This window comes from Primulina huaijiensis, chromosome 4, assembly GCF_012295235.1.
Source record: "Primulina huaijiensis isolate GDHJ02 chromosome 4, ASM1229523v2, whole genome shotgun sequence".
Classification (NCBI taxonomy): domain Eukaryota; kingdom Viridiplantae; phylum Streptophyta; class Magnoliopsida; order Lamiales; family Gesneriaceae; genus Primulina; species Primulina huaijiensis.
This window is the reverse complement of record NC_133309.1, coordinates 22,092,406-22,113,469: the sequence shown is the minus strand read 5'-3', so window position 1 is coordinate 22,113,469 and position 21,064 is coordinate 22,092,406. Positions and strand designations below refer to the sequence as shown.

Sequence of the window (21,064 nt, the reverse complement as noted above, 5' to 3'; positions counted from 1 at the left end):
AAACCTTTGAGAAATACCAGAATCAGCAAGCATTGTTCTAGCAGCTTCTTTAAGTGTCCGATTTCTTCTCTCAGCTACACCATTTTGCTGAGGAGTTCTGGCTGCTGAGAGCTCATGCTTAATTCCAGCATTTTCTAGAAAATTTGAAAGAGTTTGATTGATGAATTCAGTTCCTCGATCAGATCTGATTCGATCAATTCCAACTGATTTTTCATTTAAAAGTCTTTTGAAGAGCTTTATCAGTTGTGAAGCAGTATGGTCCTTAGATTTGAGAAAAATAACCCAAGTAAATCTTGAAAAGTCATCTACGACCACCAAGGTGTATTTCATTCCCCCTAAGCTCATGACTGGTATATGACCAAATAATCCATGTGCAACAGTTCTAAGCATCGGGATGAAAATTTACAACCCTTATTTTTAAAAGAGGATCGTACTTGTTTACTATACTGACATGCTGAGCAAAGTTTTTCATTAGAAAAATCTATTTTGGGCAAACCAGTTACAAGTTCATGTTTACTCATATAGGCAATGGTTTTAAAGTTTAAATGATTTAGTCTCTTATGCCACAACCAGTTTTTAGATGACTTGGAAACAATAAAACAAACTGGTGCATAAGTTTGATCATTCCAACTGACTTTATATGTGTTTCCACAATGTTTGCCAGTTAGTATGATTTCATCAGTTGAAGTTTTGACTGAACATGAATTTTTGTCAAATTGTACTGAGAATCCACTGTCGCATAACTGACTGATACTAATCAATTTATACTTCTGGTTTTCTACTAATAGAACATCTTTAAAAGTAAAGTTATCATGGATAAGCTTACCCTTACCCACAGTTCTACCTTTGGAATTGTCCCTAAAACTGATATTTGGACCACTGTATTTGGTCAGTTGAGATAGCACACTTGCATCTCCTGTCATGTGTCGCGAACATCCACTGTCCAAATACCATATTGAGTTCTTGTTTGTACCTGTTATCTGCAATCACACACATAATAAAACTTGGTACCCATACTTATTTGGGTTCTGAGCTGATTAGTCCCTTAGGAACCCACACTTGGATTAGTCTAACAGACTTTCCAGTAGTTGTATTCCAAATTGTTTTTCTCGGCTTTTGTGTGCATGGTGTGTAGTGTACAGATGATACATTATGTATTTTAGGTTTATTCAACTAATTGTTTAGTCTGTATCTCTTCTGAAATGGCTTGCAGTTATAGTAATTGAAGTAGCTATTTGAATAGTTTTTGTGAAACCTCTTTGATGACTGACTTTGTGAATCAGTTGAGGATTTTTGACTATAACCAATCCCATATCTTCTAGCCTTGTTCATATTTACAGTAGGTTGCTCAATCAGCTTACTAGGCTCAATTTGTTCTTGTACTACTGCTGATTTAACAAAGTGAATATATTTCCCTTTGTCTATTTTTAGCTTTGGTTGAGTGTCATTTGGACACATTTCTCCTTGAGTGTTGAACCCTAAACCAGTTTTATCAGAAACTGATTTTTGTGAATTCTGCATTTCATTTAGTGCAGTAGATGACTTGTTCCAAGATTGAATGAGCTCAGTCTGTTTTGAGTTTTCAAGAATCAACTTTTGGATTAATAACTGATCTTTGTTTCTTTCTGCTTTTAACTCAGCAATTTCCCTTTTCAGACTCAACCCGTCAACTGATTCATCAGTTTTGGTTTTATTGTCTGTGGGATCAGTTTGCTTTGCTTTGATTTTTTCGAATAATGATGCAAGCTTTTGATATTCATTTACCATATCATGTAGTGTTAGAATGAGTTCTTCTCGTGTAAAGTCAGTTGAGCTGAAATCAAATACCTGTTGACTAGATGATTCTTCTTCTGCATCATTAGCCATCAGGCACTTGTCTTCCTCATCATCACTAGAGCTGCATGAGCTTTCTGGTTCTGACTCCTCACTGTCAGTTTCTGCCCATTTAGATTTGCTTTCTTCGGCTAAGAGTACCTCATGTTTCTTTCTGAAGGACTTCTTATCATCCTTGGGTTTTCTTTTGTTCTCATATGATTTCTTTCTTCTATCAGTTGAGCCTTGACTGTCCTTCTTGGGTTTAGGACAGTCAGCAATGAAGTGACCTGATTTGCCACAATTGTAACAAGCATTTGTTTCATCTTTGGAGTTGTTTCTTTGGTATGACTTCTGAAAGTTTCCTTGATTCTTTCTCATGAACCTTCCAAACTTTTTGATGAATAGTGACATAGCATCATTGCTTAACTGATCAGCAGATTTCTCAACTGAACTAGTTGGTTCTGTTCTGACAGCAGCTAGAGCAGTTGTGGCTGCTGGTGTGGATGGTTCTCCTTCTCTGGTTTGCAGTTCGAACTCATAAGCTTTAAGATCAGCAAATAGATCATGAAGTTCAATCTGGTTCAGGTCTTTGGATTCTCTCATTGCCATAGTTTTGACATCCCATTCTTTGGGAAGACCTCTCATTACCTTCAGTGCAACCTCTTTGTTTGTATACACTTTTCCAAGTGCATTTAACTCATTGATGATACTGCTTACTCTTTCATCATACTCGTGCATTGATTCTCCTGCTTTCATTTTGATATTATCAAACTTCTGAACTGCAACTGAAAGTTTATTTTCCTTGGTTTGATCATTTCCTTCACAAAGCTGGATCAGCTTTTCCCAAATTTCTTTGGCTGTCTTACACATCTTTATTTTGCTGAAAGTTATTTTGTCCAGCGTCTTGTACAGAATGTCTTTAGCCACATTATCAAGATTGGCTTTTCTTTTATCTTCAGTTGTCCATTCTTCTCTGGGCTTTTCTATTCTTTGTGGTGCCCCTTCTGTTATGGCAACTGCTGTATTAGTTTTCAGAATCTTCATGGGTCCATCAGTTATGACATACCACATGTCATCATCTTGTGCAGCTAAATGAGCCTGCATTCTGATTTTCCAATCATCAAATTCTTCTCTGGAGAACATAGGGATTTTGTTGAATGAAGTCATGCTAGCAAGTTTATAGATCAAAAGTATTCAAGAACAAGATTCAACTGCTCTGATACCACTTGATAGGATCGATTAACGTATCAAGAGTGTTTAGAAGGGGGGGTTGAATAAACACTCACAATTAAAATGAATCTTTTCGAATTTTGAATTCAGTTTGGTGACAAACTGATTCTCGGAATCTTGTTGGTCAATGACAATCAGTTAAACTAAGAGTAGTTGCGGAAAATAACTGACTGAAAGATAGAATACAAAACTGAAATAAAGTACGCAAGGATTGTTTCTGGATGTTCGGAGATTTCAATCACTCCTACGTCACCCCTTCTATCTCAAGGATAGGATTTCCACTAAAAGACTTTGATCGAATACAAGACTTGTACTGACCCACTTCAGTTTGGACTTAACACTGCCAAAACTGAAACTCTTAGCATACAACAGCTTTTATCAGTTCGTGACTGATCTTAGCACAACTGATATATTCTTGATTGAATTACAAAGTGCTAACACGCTCAAAGTGTAGCTTTAGATGCTACTGATATATCTGATATACGTGAGCTGTGAATTGTGATTTTAGCAGCGTAACAGCAAGCTTCAATAATGCGTTGATTGTTCTTCTTCTCAGCTGCTTTGTTCACTTATTTATATGCTTCCTTTCCAACGGTAACTTGAGATGAATTTGAATCTTTGTATCCGTTGATTTTTTACTTGATTATTCCTTGGATATTGTTTCCTTCATTTATTGTGATGCGGCGTCTTAACTGCTTTCGCCGAAATGCGTTGTTCTAAGCTGTATTGATTTAAGTGCGGCGTTGCAATCTTCTATGTCTCTTTGTCGGTTGATTGTTCTTTCCCGAGACATGTTCAGTTGAAGGGTGCTTTAGCATAAATCAGTTTCCAACTGATCAGTTAGCTGATTTCAGTTATTAAGTCCAGTTGTTGAATGTACTTGCGCTTATCAGTTGGTTGATCAGTTTGTCAAACTCCAGAATCCAGAATTTGGTTTTCAACACCTTGCCCATATACTTCATTGAAATCAAGCTCTTTAGAATAGTGCTTGTTTCAGCCTTATCGCTTTTGGCAAAGCGCTTCTCGATTTCTGCAAGGTACTCCTTGGCATTGATGATGTCCTCAGACACTGCACCCCTAAACACCTCCAGAATGGCACGCTTGATGATCATCAGACTCATGCGGTTGGAGCGATCCCACTTCTCAAATCTAGCTCTCTCTTCAGAGGAGCTAATTTTCGTAGGAGTAGTGGGTTTCTCCGTCCGAATCGCAAGGTCCATGTCCATGCACCCGAGAACTATCTGAATGTTCTCCTTCCAGTCCTTAAAGTCAGTACCATTAAGGACTGGTACTGAACTTAAGTTGGCAGAAATATTAGCAACATTCACTGAAAGAGAACATTAAAAAATAAATAAATAACGTGCTCACAACCATAATTATCAATAAAATTCAAAATTAATTGGCAAATCTCATCTCAAGATACCTAGTGCGCCATTAATTTCAAGTCTTTAGAAAGTAAAATTAAATGCAAGTGATACTCTTGTTGTAATAATCAAACACTAAAAATAATGCATGACAAATAACAAACCCCACTTTGGATTGATTTATTATTCTCATGAAAAATCCTTATAATCGTTACGTGTTTACTATCACAGGTAATTATGTAGTCCGGCCAACTATTAACCTTCCTTTGAGCCGATTAATAATCGCATGAACTTACAAACATTCAAAATTCGTCATGAACAATCTACAAAAGAGATGTCACTTTGGCGACATCTTATTTCAATTTATCCAATCGGAATGATGAACTATAATAACTTTATTATATAGTATGCCAATTAAATGAATTCAATCGAATTAAATAAATAATAATAATAAAATAAATAAATCCCAAAAAAACTGAATCATTGGTCAAAGTTGCATGAAAATTAATAATAGAATAATAAATTTCCACCAAAAGTTCCTTGGTCAAAGCTTGAATTCATTCTGATTTTTTTGAAATCTGGGAAAAAAAAACAGTGTACATCACACCCATTTTAAAAAAAATGGTGGCCTGTCAACCTCATCAGAAATCATTCGTCGTTGAAGAAACCGAAGAGATAGGAAACTTGAGAGAGAAACCCACAAAAAATGAACGAAAATTATTCTTGTAAGGTTATTATATCTCACAATTTTCTCTCTCTAACTTTTTCTTGTATTCTTCAATGAAAGAAAAGTATAATAAATTTCCATCAAAAATTGTTCTAGGAAGGCTAGGATTCATCCGCCATTGACCGACAGAAGAAAGACAAAGCAGTTTAATAAAACACAAACCATTGAACCTTTTCCTTTTTTTTATATCTTCAAATCAAGAACAAGATTAAGGGCTCTGATACCAATTGTTAAATTATTTCTCTAGATTTTCTTTGTCTCTAATCCCAAATGAAACTACACCAGAGAATCACAATCATGTTCTTGATAAAATATAAAAAAACGAATACGGAAGCATACCCGAATCTTTAGCCATAGTTTTTAGCGGTTTGATCTTCCAAAATGTAGAATTTCCATAGGGTTCCTAATTCTCTCTATCTGTTGATGGGGATACGAAGAGATACCTTTTCTCTACATCTGGGGACCATAACCTAACTGCCTTTTAAGCAGTTATAAAACTTTTGCCTATTTCTAATTTGGCCCCTTCATCAAATTAGAAATTCCGCATATGGTATCCACAATAAATATTCATGACATTAATGTCCTTAGTCAAATTCCTTTATTATTTCAAAATAGACCACATAATGTTTGACTTATTATAATTGATGACCATATACATTCATTTAATTTAATTATATAAGTGTCCCAAAAAAATCTAATAACGGGCTCCTAAAAATTATTCAACAATAGAGAAATTCGTTTAAAAGGAAAAAAATATCCTCCCAATTTGCTGAAATGAACGCAAGTAAAAGAAAGAAAATAATTTACTTGGCATCTCGTGCATTAGAACCCGTGGGTATGGACCCGAATCCGTTAGTATGGAACTTTCTCTTTTCCAAGTTGATACCCATGGGCCCACTAGGCCCAAATCAAATTTGGAGGTCGAGACCACATTTGGGTGGAAAGCCCATCAGGGCCCAGTTATTCTCCTATAAATATCAAGTTTGGGTGTCTCATTCAGGGATTCAATATATTGCTTTCAACAGCGCCCTTAGCTGCTCCCCCCATATATCCTCACTCTCTGACTTGAGCGTCGGAGAGGCTACGCCGAGACACCCTCCCGGCCCCCTTTTAACGGTCTTATTCGTGATTTCAAGCTCGGGACGAATTCGAAACCTGCGTCTGGACTAGTGAAACTCGCTGGAATCAGTCCCCAAATTTTCCGTGAGTATCACTTGGTGCCGTCTGTGGGAAATTCGAGTTGAGGCGTAGAGATGGTAGGCAGGAGAGGGAGAAGAAGAGCTAACTCAGCATCGTCACGTCCCCAGATGAGACCCGAACAATCTCATGCTGAGACGAGGTAGAAACAACCGCGTCTTGAGACGAGGCAGGAACAACCCCGTCAGGAGACAAGAGCTGAACAACCTCGTCACGAGACCAGGGCCGAGCAACCCCGTCCCAATGAGAATGTGGGGAGCATGACCCTGGAACAGTTGGGCCAATTTATTACCTGGACAGTGGACGATGCCACTCGCCAGGAGCGAGAGGAAAATGCTGAGGGCCACCATAGCAGGGCTGAAGAGACACAGCCCCTCCCAAGCGAGGGGAATATGGAGATGAGAGAGATGTGGAAGGGAATCCGGATGTTGAGGCAGCAGTGGGAAGCAGAGCGCCGACACCCAAGAAGGGAAGCCCTTTTTGACTGGCCATTTTGGAAGAAGGGCTTCATCCAAATTTTCGACAGTCAAACGTGGGAGAATATGATGGACATACTGACCCCGAAGAACACCTGGGGAGATTTAAGAATGCGGCTCTGTTGCATCAATACTCAGATGGAGTCAGGTGCATGGTGTTTCTGGGCACGCTGGTGAGGTCAGCCCAACAATGGTTTAACACCCTGAAGCCCAACTCCATACAGTCTTTCGAGGCTTTTTCTATGGCTTTCTTGCATCGATTTGCTAGCAGCAAGAGGCACCAGAAAAATTATTTAAGCATGTTCGTGATGAAGCAACAAGAAGCAGAAACTTTGCGAGAATTTATCCAGCGTTTCAATAGTGCAGCGCTGGAGATACCAGCGACGACCCCTGACATCATGATAAATGCCTTTACCCAAGGACTAAGAGGAGGCGAATTCTTCAAATCGCTGGTCAAGAAACCTCCATTGAGCTATGATGATCTTTTAGCTCGTGCAGAAAAGTATGTGAATCTAGAAGATGCCCAACGACACAAGAGGATGGAGCAGCGACCAGGAGGAAGTAGGGTTGATAGGGCGGAGAGAAGGTGTAGGAAGAGAGGTGTGGATGAGAGAGAAGATGATAAAGCTAGAGGTAGAGGATAATTCTCATCTCATGTTCCTCTGAATAGGAATCGAGACAAGGTGATGGAGATGAGGGAATCAGAAGGGAAGTGGGAAAATCGCAGAGCGTTGAGAGTGATGCTAGATTGCCTTCGCTTGATAGACAAGAGAAAAGAAGGGCGGAGAAAAAGTGGGAGAATTAGCAGAGTAATGCTTTAACGAGGTCCTGAAATGCTTATCACCTGAGGAAATATCATTCTTGATTTTATCATTGATGTATTTCATCTTTGAATTTGTCCTATTTAATCGGTTGAAATTTAATAAAGCCAAGTTCTTATATTAAGTTTGTGGATGTTGTTGTGTTATGAGGATGATATGAGTTAAATTTTACCTATTCAGGCTACGCCTAGTAGAGGAGAAGAGTTAGGAGGGGTTGGAATTTATTATTTTCCAACTAAGACATCGCCTAGCAGAGGAGTCAGGGGGTGAAGAGGTGGAAGTTTTATGTTGCTGCTGAGGCATGGCCTAGCAGAGGACTTAGAGGGTGAGTGTGGAGAACTAAAATTTTCCTGCTAAGGCATCGCCTGTTAGAGGAGCAGAGTGGGTGAGACAAAGTAAAATTTTCCTATTAAGATATCGCCTAGTAGAGGAGCAGAGTGGGGGAGAAAAATTAAAATTTTCCTACTAAGGCATCGCCTAGTAGAGGAGCAGAGTTGAGGAGAAAAATTTTATTTTCCTACTAAGGCATCGCCTAGGAGAGGAGCAGAGTTGAGGAGAGAAATTTTATTTTCCTACTAAGGCATCGCCTAGTAGAGGAGCAGATGTGAGGAGATTGAGATTAAATTTTACCTACTTGGGCTTCGCCTAGTAGAGGAGCAGAGAAATTTTATTTTCCTACTAAGACATCGCCTAGTAGAGGAGCAGAGTTGAGAAAGAGAAAAATAAAATTTTCCTACTAAGACATCGCTTAGTAGAGGAGCAGAGTTGGGAAGGAGAAAATTAAAATTTCCTTCTAAGGCATCGCCTAGTAGAAGAGCAGAGGTGAGGAGATTGAAATAAATTTTACCTACTAGGGCTACGCCTAGTAAAGGAGAAGAGTTGATGTGTAGAAATTAAATTTTACCTACTTAGGCTGAGCCTAGTAGAGAATTCAGGGGTGAGGAGGTGAAACTTTTATTTTCCTGCTGAGCCATCGCCAAGCAGAGGAGTCAGAGGGTGAGGAGGTAGAAGTTTTATTTTCCTGCTAAGGTATCGCCTAGCAGAGGAATCAGAGGGTGAGTAGGTCGAAGTTTGATTTTTCTTGCTAAGGCCCGGCTTAGCAGAGGATTTACGAGATGATGATGTTAGAGTTTTATTTTCCTGCTAAGGCATCGCCTAGCAATGGAGTTAGATGATGAGAATGTTGAAGTTTTTATTTTTCCAGCTAAGGACTATTTTAGCAGAGGAGTCAAGGGCACGGTGAAGTGGAAATTATTTTCCTTTAAAAGCTTATTAGAGGACCTTGAAGATGGAGGCGACGATGGCATATCGTGTTAGAAAAATTTATTTGGTTTGTCGATAACGAATGATGTTTGCCGCTGCGATAATCACGGGGATCGACCTGCCCGATCAGGTCGTTGGGATTTGGGGCTCTTCAGAAACCACACAATCATTCGCAATGGAATATCTACATTTTCTCTATATCGGAATAAAATTCTCAACGTACGGGACGAATGGGCGGCCGGGCGAGGGGCTTCTAGGCGAGGCTGGCAGGGCGAGCGTGCAGATTTTTTGGGCGAAGTGCGTTCGGGGCTGGCAGTCAGGCGAGCGCACTGGGCATCTGGGCAATTGCGCGGACGTCCGGGCGAGGGCAGGCGCCTGGGCGAGCAGGTGGGGGCGAGCGCACACACGTCCGGGCGAGGGCAAGAAGCTGGGCGAGCAGGCGGCTGGGCAAGCAGGTGGGGGCGAGCGTGCACACGTCCGGGCGAGGGCAGGAAGCTGGGTGAGCAAGCGGCTGGGCGAGCAGGTGGGGGCGAGCGTGCAGACGTCCGGGTGAGGGCAAGAGGCTGGGCGAGCACGCGGTTGGGCGAGCATGCGAGACAGCGTGATGGGCGAGGCTGACGAGGAGAGGCAAAGCTGGCCGGGCGAGCGCGTAGAGCAGTTGGGCGAGTGCGCGCGAGGGCCGACAGCTGGGCGAGCGTGCAGGCGTCCAGGCCAGGGCATGCAAGTTGTTGGGCGAGGAGGCTCGGTCGCGTGAATGCGGGCTGGGGCAATGGTGTGAGGGCGGAGATGGGGCGAGGGTGTGAGGGCTTGGGCGAGGAGGCGTGGGCGTGCGGCGGCTGGCGAGGGCGAGGGTGTGAGCGCTCGGGGTGATGATAGCGAGGCGAGGGTACCGAGTGCGGCGGTGGGCGAGAGGGTGATGGGGCGAGCGAGAGCTGTGATAAGGCGAGCACGAACTTTGGTGAGGGAAAGGTATGCAGGAGGATAAGAGTGAATTCTGTGTGGGAATAATAAAAATTGAGTGAAGAAATGACTCTTATTTACAGGAGAGCCCAAACCAAATCTTGCCATTCAGAACGAGATTGCAATTTGATTTGTTTCAAATTTTTGGAGACTCACGAGCGGCAGGAAGAAAATGCACAACTCACACCTTGCAAATGAGGACAACACAATTAATCGAACTTCGAACCTACGATTCAGTTCGACTCGGGAGGGGGAGCCTGGTGATACCCATGGGCCCACTAGACCCAGATCACATTTGGAGGTCGAGACCACATTTGGGTGGAAAGCCCATCAGTGCCCAGGTATTCTCCTATAAATACCAGGTTTGGGTGTCTCATTCAGGGATTCATGAATATATTGCTTTCAACAGTGCCCTTAGCTGCTCCCCCCATATATCCTCAATCTCTGACTTGAGCGTCGGAGGGGCTACGCCGGGACACCCTCCCGACCCCCTTCTAACAGTCTTATTCGTGATTTCATGCTCGGGACAAATTCGAAACCTGCGTCTGGACTAGTGACACTCGCTGGAATCAGACCCCAAATTTTCCATGAGTATCACAAATGAAATCCCCAGCGAAAAATGAGGAAAAGAAAATTCCAGCGCCCATGAACGGATGGATGTCAATTACAAATTACAAAGAATGGTAAATATACCAGTGTTAGTTATCAAACTTTAGTACAAGAAGCGGAGAGAAGGAATATTCTGTCTGTAACTGTTTACTAGGCTTTAACGCAGTACATTCTTCAGTTGGTGACGGAAGACGGACTCCTCGCGGGGGTGTACGAAGAGATTTTCCAGGAAGGTATTGTAAAGGATAAATAGCTAGGTTAGTCGGTGCTAGAATGTGCTATTACCATACATGCAGCTTAGTACGAAGATTCACAACTTTCAGGTCATGATTATATGTTGTCTGCAAGCTAAACTTCTGAGATAGTATGTGTGTTCGAGCTGCAAATTAATCATACCAGATCAAATATGCTCTATGATTTGATATTTAATGTACATTGTCAAATTTAAATTTTAGTTTAGTATTATGAAAACCAAACTAGATAAATTCACTACATAAAAAATTAAATAATAAAAAATAAACATAATAAATTAAGGGAAAGTTGGTGAAAAATCTTCAATCAAAACATTTCTTTGGGTTCACTTCATACCCACAAAATTGTGGTACTATGTCATACAAATTGTGGTACACTTCATGTGGAAATGTGATACTAAAAAAGTACCCAGAGACTGAACACAAAAAAAAAACGACGGCTGGAGACTGAAGGCCAATTTTCCGATAAATTAAAACTGAAATTAAATAATATAAAAACTTAAAATATAATATAAAAAACTGAAAAAAAAAAAACAAATATATATAGATCAAAAATACAATTTTTCTTTCTTTCCACACAGAAACCTGGTATTTGATGTCAGGTCTATCCTATACCTGGTTTCACTCGTACTAGCAATATAGGATTTGCATTGAAGAGCCCACGCATGCGAGTACGTGTCATGATTCCTGCATTTCATCTCCCAGGTGTCCAACTATATCATCCCTAAGCGTCTCTGTAAAGCACCATCTTCCATCTCCATCGCTTACTTTCTTCTGCATCATCTACCATTTTCAATATTCTTACGTTCCAAGAAACTATTAATTTACCATACTTCGAACCAGTAATTGACAAGCAAATTTGAACGCTAAAGTTCGCATACTGCAAAGCGAGAAGGTTAGAGATATGCCTCGCAGGTATGATTTTGGGAGGGCTGAAGAAGCCACCCACCCCGACTCTTTCAGGGCTACCTTGTCTGAATTTCTCTCCACTTTCATCTTCGTCTTCGCCGGCGAAGGCTCCATCCTCGCTCTTGGTATATATAATTATTTTCATGTTTTTATTTCTGAAATTGCTTGCTCGGCCCCCTTCTTGTTGATTACCAGTCTTTCAATTGTGCGTCAGTTTGATTTGGTGCATGGATGCATGAGCAATGGTAATCAATTGAGATACATGTCGTATATTTTCAGATAAGATGTATGGAGATAGAACATTAGGCGCGTCGAGTCTGCTTGTTATCGCACTTGCCCATGCGCTGTCGTTCTTCGCGGCTGTTGCTTCTAGCATGAATGTGTCCGGTGGTCACATAAATCCAGCCGTAACTTTCGGTGCACTCGTGGGCGGAAGAGTCTCCTTGCTGCGCGCCGTTTACTACTGGATTGCTCAGCTATTAGGCGCCGTCGTCGCTTCTCTTCTCTTGAGGCTTGCGACTGGTGGCATGGTATATTCTATGCATCTACAACATTTTTTTTAAAAAAAAATTAATGTTTGGTTCGTATTTTGTTGATCACTTTTGCATGCAGAGACCTGGTTGGTTTTCGGTGGCATCCGGAGAAGGATCTCTGAACGCGCTGCTAATGGAGATAATAATGACATTTGGGCTGGTTTACACTGTGTTCGCAACTGCGATCGATCCAAGAAGGGAGAGCTTAGGCACAATCGCCCCACTCGCGATCGCCTTCATAGTTGGTGCTAACGTGTTGGTGGGAGGACCTTTTGATGGCGCATCGATGAATCCGGCTCGAGCATTCGGACCGGCGCTGGTGGGGTGGCGGTGGAGATATCACTGGGTGTACTGGCTGGGTCCCTTTGTGGGTGCGGCTGTGGCGGGTCTAATATATGAGTTTGGTCTCATACAACCGGAGGCAGAAGTACGCCACACCGGCCATCACCAGCCTCTGGCTCCGGAGGATTACTGAGCTAGCACGCTCTAATTTCTGCTTGAAACCGTCACCTTAAACGAACGAATAAATGAGACTTGTTAATGATGTTGATTGTGTGTGGTTCAATTTTGTTTCATTTGTGGTGTGTGGCGTTGGGCCGATGCATGAATGTACGTATTTGGTTTGCATGTTTTATCGTGTGTGTGCGCGCGTCTCAAACTAGGAAAGCAAATTTCATATTTTATTGTAGATCAAAAGCTAGTTTATAGGTAGTTTAAGATGCGGTTTCACGAGAGATTATTCACGTCAAAAATATTATTCGTTATCGTAAATATGAACGGGTCAAAAATTTGTTATCATAAATATGAACATAGTATATTCGTATTACGGTAAATAATGTCGTTTATATGTAAAATGAGTCAACTATGTTTATGTAAATGATTTTATATATTTACAAATTTGATATGAAAAGTAATAATTTATATTGGTGATTTAAATAGGATATTTGTCTTTTCAAGAGATTATCTTATAATTATAAATTATTTTTTGTGAAGATTAAAAGCTTAACGGTAGCTGTGGTAGCTGTGGTTTGAATCGGAACCATAAAAATGATTCACGAATTGGTAGCTGTGGTTTGAATCGGAACCATAAAAATGATTCACGAATTTTTATCTGTGAGACAGGTCAATTCTAACGATATTCACAATAAAAAGTAATACTCTTAGCATAAAAAGTAATATTTTTTCATGGATGATTCAAATAAGATATATGTCTTACAAAATACGATCCGTGATCCGTGAGACTGTTTCACACAAGTTTTTGCTTTTTTTTAATTGTAAGTTATTAGTTTTTGCCTTTTTTAAATTGTAAGTTATTGTTTATGAGTAACTTATAATTTAGTTATTTTTAAAATTTACTAAGATTGTTCATTTGAACAAAAAATATTATTTTTGATTATCCATGAGTTATTTTATGGATTGATGAATAATAGCATAGATAGATATGGCCGGTGAAAATATGACTTTCCGATTTGATATCAGCATATAAGATTAGTGTGGTTTCGGTTTAGTCCATTGATGCAAAATCGGTTTAATCCGGTGGTCTGATACCACTTGATAAAGTTCCTAAATGATGCCTGAATAGTGAATGTAACCTTCATTCAGTGACCGAATTTTTATGGCTCGGCTCGGATATGATCGGCTCGGCTCGACTAGGCTACGCTAAACTCGGCTCGGCTTCGCCCTTTCATCTTTTCGATTGTGTAACGTAATTTTGAAGCAAGTTTCTTTCTCACTTGCGTCATGTCATGTTTATTTAAATTTCTACAGCAGAACATGCTCCCAAAGAGCTAAAGTACAAATTCAAGAAACTATTCTTTCAAAGCTGTGTACGTTTTTGATTTGGCAGTGTTGTACAAGGAATTGCTGAGGATATTATTTGATATGTATTATGTTCTATTAAAATCAACTCCGTTTTCAATAATGTACAAATTGCCCTAAACATGTTATTGGGTGTCATCTAACAGGATTCGTAATCTCGTTGAAATGTCTGTTCATGATGTTAGAAAAATGAGTTTTGTACTCATTTAGAATCGAGTGTTACATGATGAACGAATTATTTTTCGATTACCAATTACGTTGAATTCGAATTTTATCGAATGAAAAGTTCAATTGAATCAAAAAGATTATGTATATATATTACTATAAAGTTATAATATTATATATATAATATTTATAAAAAAAATTAAAAAAATTAAGTCTCGCCTATTCAACCAATTCATTGAATTAAGTGGAACAATGCATTTGGACCTAACTCAACCCCAAGAGCTAGTTTTCGGGATTGAGTTAGGTCCAAGTCTCAATCTTAACATGATATCAAAGCTCATGTTCCACCGTTATGTGTTAGACTGTCCATGGTTGGGTCACCCGTTCTGCCCATATTTTGGTCATTTGTAAACTTTACGTTCCAAATGTTCATTTATGGGCATGAGGAGGGTGTGTTAGTTGTCTCACATCGGTTAGATAAAATTCTTAGGACTTGCATATATGTGTTTGGACAATCCTTCTTCTTTTAGCTAGTTTTTGAGATTGAGTTAGATACAAATTCCAATAGTAACATTTAGAACCCAAGGATTGAAGAAAGGGAATGCTGTGCGGGTTTACTAATAGTCTCCAAGCGACCTGGAATTGCTCTTAGATGAAAAACCAATAGTTATCTTGTGTTCATCTATTATATGGAACGTTCGATCCTACCTGTGGGGGCACTACCCCCACAGGATTTGGATGGTCCAGATTCAGCCACATTTGTGATGTTAAAAAAAAAAAGTGGACCCCAAGTACTTGTGGCTAAATCTAGACCGTGAATCTACACATGAGGCACTGTCCCCACACGGAGGGTGAAATATTCCCTATTATAGTCAGGCTGAAGATTGTTGCTGCTGCGTTTTCTTTTGCCTCCATTGTTCTCCCAGAGTATAGGACGTCTACTATGTTATCGATTGAACCAGCTGCCATGATCAATTATCTCGTAATGGCATTTTCCTGGATTCTGGAGTCATCAGAAATGGATATTTTAAAAAATTAATTTTAAAAACAAATGTACAAAAACTAATATAAAAATAAAATGAAGCCAAAATGAATATTTTTATTTTTATTTTTATTTTTTAATGTTAAAACTTAAAATATTATATTTTACTTAATTTATTTTAAAACTAAAATCGATAAAACCAAAATAAAATATATTTACAACTTTAAATTTTTTTTTTTTTGATTTTATTTTTGTTTTGTTTAATTTTTCACTTAAATACATTAATAATTAAACTAAATTGAACTTTTTTTAAAAAAAAAAAAACAATGTAAGCTTGAAACTTGAGATGAGTTATGTATAAGTTTTTAAGTTAGTTAAATTTTTTTTTTTTGTAATTATGGTAAATATCAAGAGAAGTGCATCTAATTTTTCTTAATAAACTCTTCCGTCACTCCCTTTTTCCTCATTCTCCCTGAAATCGAAACCGTCCATTTTGGATTTTGATCATGTCGATTACAGTTGAATGACAGGTAAATCCCAACCTTTCAAACCGTCATATTCAAACCCTAGATCGAATCGACAGTATGTGAACCAAGCTCGGGTCTAGACATGAATAATAATCACGAAAAGCAATGAATTATGATTGCGTCGATCGAACCTATGGCTCGGACAACATAAAAATTGTATGAAAGTGTGTTAAATCAATTATATATGCTAAGTAAAGAACATAAATTTTCTTTTTCCTGAAAAGAAAGCAAAGTAACATTTTTAATTTTTTCAAAAGCATCCCAAGATGTGCATGAGACCACCTTTAAGCAAGTCAAATATAGCATGCCTTTTTCGCATAATATTTTATGTTATACTTGAAGTATTTCTCCTCCTATGATATGCTCAAATTTTAGTCTTATGATAACTAACATATACGTCAATTTCAATAAAAATTTGAGAGATCTATATGATCTAATGATATTTGAATAGTGAGAACGTAATATATAGACTAATCATTTAAAAGCATGGGAATTTAGCACTTTTACCTTGAAAATAGTAATACTTTGGAAGGTGTCAGTGGCCACGTAGAAACTGATTACAGCACGAAAGCATTAATAAAGTGAATGGTCCAAAGACGTGAATCGAAAGAAAAAGGCTGATTTTGGTTACGTCGCGGAACTGCTGCGGTGACCAAATTGAGGAAGAAAACAAACTAGCGATTCATGGACGTGGGAAAGATATCACATTTTCAAATGGAATGTGAAATATAGTGGCGGTGCGATGGAGTTAGAAATATTGGTTTATCGAGTTAGAATTTTAAATTTTATAATTTTTAATATTTTAAATAAATTGATTTATTCGAATTAATATCAAATTAATTTAAAATTTTCTAAAATTAATAGATAAAGGATTTTAAAATTTTTTGGGCCACCCGGCGACATACGTAGCTCCATTGAATGTGACTATTCATCAATTGGAATAAGCTATTTCAACTAATTCAAGGTTCCCAATCTTAGCATTTATGCTGTTTTAGTTGGAAAAATTGACAATTTTAGTATTATATCTATGAGTAGGTCTCATGTGAAACGGTATCACGAATCTTTATCTGTGAGACGGGTCAACCATACCGATATTCAGAATATAAAGTAATACTCTTAGTATAAAAAGTAATATTTTTTCATAGATAACCCAAATAAGAGATCTGTCTCACAAAATACGACCCGTGAGACCGTCTCACACAAATTTTTGCTTATATATATTTATATTTTGTGGTATGATATTTTTAGTCGTGTATTTTTCTTTCAATCAATTATATTCCTGAAAACTATGTTCAGACAATCAATTTTAGTCAAATCATATAATGAAAGGACTAATATCATATCATTGTTTTTTTGTTTATAATTACATTGTTAAATACATTCGCATGTCATAAGATTTTTTTTAACCAAGTGAATATAGAAATTTAACAATGATATTGATAATTTAAATACATGAATTTGATGAGAATAACATAAATCGATCATCGAACATAGTTATATGATTATAAGCGATTCAATGAAAGAGAAAAAAAAATAATAAATAAAATAAAATATTACACAACAGTATAATACATACAAGACTACAAGACTACAAGACAATTAGTCAAAATCACATTTTGACTAATATTTATGCTCTGAATTCAATTTTTTTTTGAAACTTGTACTTTCATTGATCAAGGTAACAACAAAATTATCACTGGTCTATGTTGAGTAATTATTTCGAATGTAAATGATTTGTGAATAAACTCCAAAGTACGTTTGTAACGTTTTCTTTTAATAAATGTTTTCTCCCTCGTTTTAGTCACAGTAATATAAAAAATTTCTCTCATGATACAACGGAGATATTCTGTATTTATAAGTGACTAAATCAAATCAGAATCCAACAAAAACAAACTATACTTCTACCAATCTCTTGGATCAGTGACACCAAAGGTCAAGATATGGGACATGCCCATGTGACCCACATCTTATGACTGGTCCATTCGACGCTACCGAAGGGGGCACTGCCCCTTCCACTTATTTCTTGCCACGTGGCATTCAATTTTTAAATTTTTTTTAAAGCAAAACTCAACCACGGTTGAACTACAGTTGACTTTTGCAAAAACAAGCTTCTCCTCAGCACAAAAAAACTTTTTCAAAAATCAAGCTGTTCTCACTTCTCATTCCTTTTCAAAATCAAGCAAGCTCTCTCTCCACAAAAAAACCTATCACTTCCCGCTCCTTTCTTTCAGCACGGATACAACCTCATCTCATTGAATCAGGCAAGGTGAGGATTTTCTTTGCCAATGTACAATTTTTTTTTTATACAATGGAGATATTTGTGTTTGTTTCAAGAAATTTGGGATTTGTTTCTGGTAATTTCTGTGAAATTGATGATGATTTGGGCTCTTATACGCTGCGCCATTCCACCTCGAATTCCTGAGTTCTGTGATGTTGGAGATTCACACGCCATTTCTGAGGAGAAAGGGAAATATTTTCTAGATTATAGTTCCACTGGAGAACATCTAGAGTTCGAGTTGTTCTAGTGAAAACATGTTCATCTTGGAGAAGTCAGTTTCATGTAGGTTCTAAGACTTGTCGATTCTAGTTGGTTCCTGAGAGAAAAAAATGATAAAATCTTGATCCAGCTATGTAGTTTGTATCCAGTAAAATGTGTATGTGTAAAAAATGTTAAGGGATATTTTACGTTATCTCGTTGGTTTGATATGAGGCAAATGGACAGATGGTTGTCGATGGGGGTTTTGCTCGAACCTAGCAAATAATTTACATGAACCGATTTATTGTTTAAACCAATCAACCGTATAAGATGTTCATTTTATAAGATCTGAAATGTATGTAGTGACTCTCTATTTTTTGTTGCAGTAAAAAAAGAACCCTTTGGCATACCATTATTTTCGTTTATGGTGAGCGCCTTTGTTATTTTAAATTTTTTTTTCTGTTAATTATATTATTTATTTAGTGTAAATTTTTTAATGTTCTTAATTTTTTTTTGTGATATAGGGGAAAACATATGTAGTTTTCATTGAGCGTAAACCTGGTGTATATGACACTTGGGAAGAGGCACAAAAACAAGTTAATAAATTTAGCGGTGCGTCTCACAGGTCATTCTCTTCTATGGATGATGCAGTAAAAGCTTTTGGTTCGTATATGGACAAACAAGTTGCAGCTTCTTCCTCTACTCCTAGTGTTGAAAGAACGTCGTACGCACCTTCTAGTGCAAGTGCAAATGCAAGTGCAAGTGTCACTCAAGCTGAGAAGATAGTTAAATTGGAAGTTGCACTTGCAAATTTAGTAGAGATGACGGAGGAGATAAAAAAACAAATTGAATCTCTGAAAATTAATAGTGATGATTAGATATTTTTTTGTCAATGTATTTTCCCATTTACATTAACTTTACAACTACTGGGATGGATGTGTTTTTCTTCTGTGTATTGCTTCTGATTTGTGTGAAGAACAGGGCTCCCCACTTAAATTTGCATCTGCCATTGACTTGTGTAAAGAAAATGTCTCCCATGTCTTCTTGAACGGTATTCTTTTCATAATTATAAATTACGCAGTATCTTGTTGTATAATTGAATAAAATGAAATCAAATTTTCAACTGGTACTCTATACATACATACATATATATAAAGACACACCCATATATATATCAACTACATGTATTAGCCACTCTACAATTTCCCAGCATTTATACATGGTGTAACAAGTTCACAACAGAAAGCCAAGAAACAAGTGGGATCACAAACTTACATGAAATCATACATCAAACCAAAGCAGATTATTACGTTTGTATAATTTATCAAGTACATCAAACCAAAGCAGATTATTACGCTTGTACAATTTATCAAACACAAACTTAATACAATTTACCAAACAGATCAATATTCCATTCCTGAGCTCCGAACACAGTTGTTAGGTAGCAATTACAAAACACACATAAGTCTTGGTAGAATACAAAACACACCAAAAGTCTACAAAAATACTAAGAAACATTGTCTTCGTGTGCAATTACACTACTGAACTTGCACAAAGGGTCTTTCTTCAATTACCACGTCTCTGAACAATATTAAAACATTAATGAGAAACAATTTATAAAAAAGTTAAAAAAATTGTAGACAAAATTCTTTACTTGTGATGAATGAGGACCCCCAAAATTATAAGGAAATAAATTCATTTGATCACCTAAATAGATGTTTGCATTACCCTAATGTATCTTAAACAGAAAAAAATATAACATAGCAAGTCAAAAAAAGTAACTTGTAAGGAAATAAATTCATTTCATCACCATTATATTTGGCGACGGAATAAAATGTTGAGTGTATCCGAATGTGGAAGGGAATTGCGATATTGTGAAATTTGAGTGTTGTTGTGATGAAATTTCATTGCTCATTTCTCGTGTGTTGGTGGTTTTTTGTGAACTTTGTCCCTTCTTTTTTGCTCCTTTAGCACCTAGCAAGTCAAACAAAGTAACAACAATTCATTCAAGGCAAACACAGTATGCAAAGTTACAACAATTAATTCAATTGAACTATATACTCGACCATATGAAAACTTAATTCAATAGAACTACTCACTTAATTGAAAATATGAAAACTTACTTGAAACTTCTGTTTTCTCCTTTCTTTTTCCTTTTCTTTTTTTGTTCTTACTATCCCAGTGTCGTGTAATATTAACATTAGTAACTCCTTTGGCTTTAGCAGTAAGTGGGTTACCGATGCAAACTCCAAAACTTCGAATGTCATCACATTGTGTCTCATCATCTACACTTAACTTTGATACAAGGTTAGAGATTTCATCTTTTGCACTGTCAACCAATCCATATAAGATTTTTCTTGCCTCCTCATGAGATTTGCTCAGTTGAGTTAGATCATAGGTTGATCTCATTATTTCATTGACAAACACCATTTCAGATACATGACTAGCACCACCCCTTCGACTTTGGTCAAAGTCAAATGTAACTCTATTTCTTACATTCTTCATCCACCTCTTCAAAATATAACATTCTGGTATAACAGTGACATCCATACAATTAAACACCATCAAAGCATGCTTACACAAAATCACCATTGTCTCAAACTTATGACAACTGCAATTTATTTCATGACTCTGCTTATTGAACACCACATATCGAACCCTTGAATTATCATCATGAGAATTTACTTTGATTTGAATCCAATTCCAATCATTACCAAAACAAGATGGTGGTTCAACCGATTTGCAATTCAATGAATTAATCTGTAAGGACCGTGTATCGTATTATCGTAAATCCTGTGTGATTATCGATAATTTATGAAATTGTCATGTGATTATGTATATGATGTATATCATGACAATGAAATTGAGAAAATAAGTATCGAATATGAATTGACGTGGTAAGAGATCGAGTGGAAAAGTCGGACGCCAATATGATACCAAA

General features: G+C 37.7%; 1 protein-coding gene across 1 annotated transcript; it reads left to right on the top strand.

The window, feature by feature from the left end:
• Positions 1-11,476: 11,476 nt before the first annotated feature.
• Positions 11,477-12,720, top strand: LOC140974756 (probable aquaporin TIP3-2). The gene is made up of 3 exons (XM_073438237.1): positions 11,477-11,747; positions 11,902-12,152; positions 12,235-12,720. Exons 1-3 carry the CDS (start codon positions 11,618-11,620, stop codon positions 12,628-12,630), a joined length of 777 nt encoding a protein of 258 aa, XP_073294338.1. The 5' UTR covers positions 11,477-11,617; the 3' UTR covers positions 12,631-12,720.
• The last annotated feature ends 8,344 nt before the right edge of the window (positions 12,721-21,064 follow it).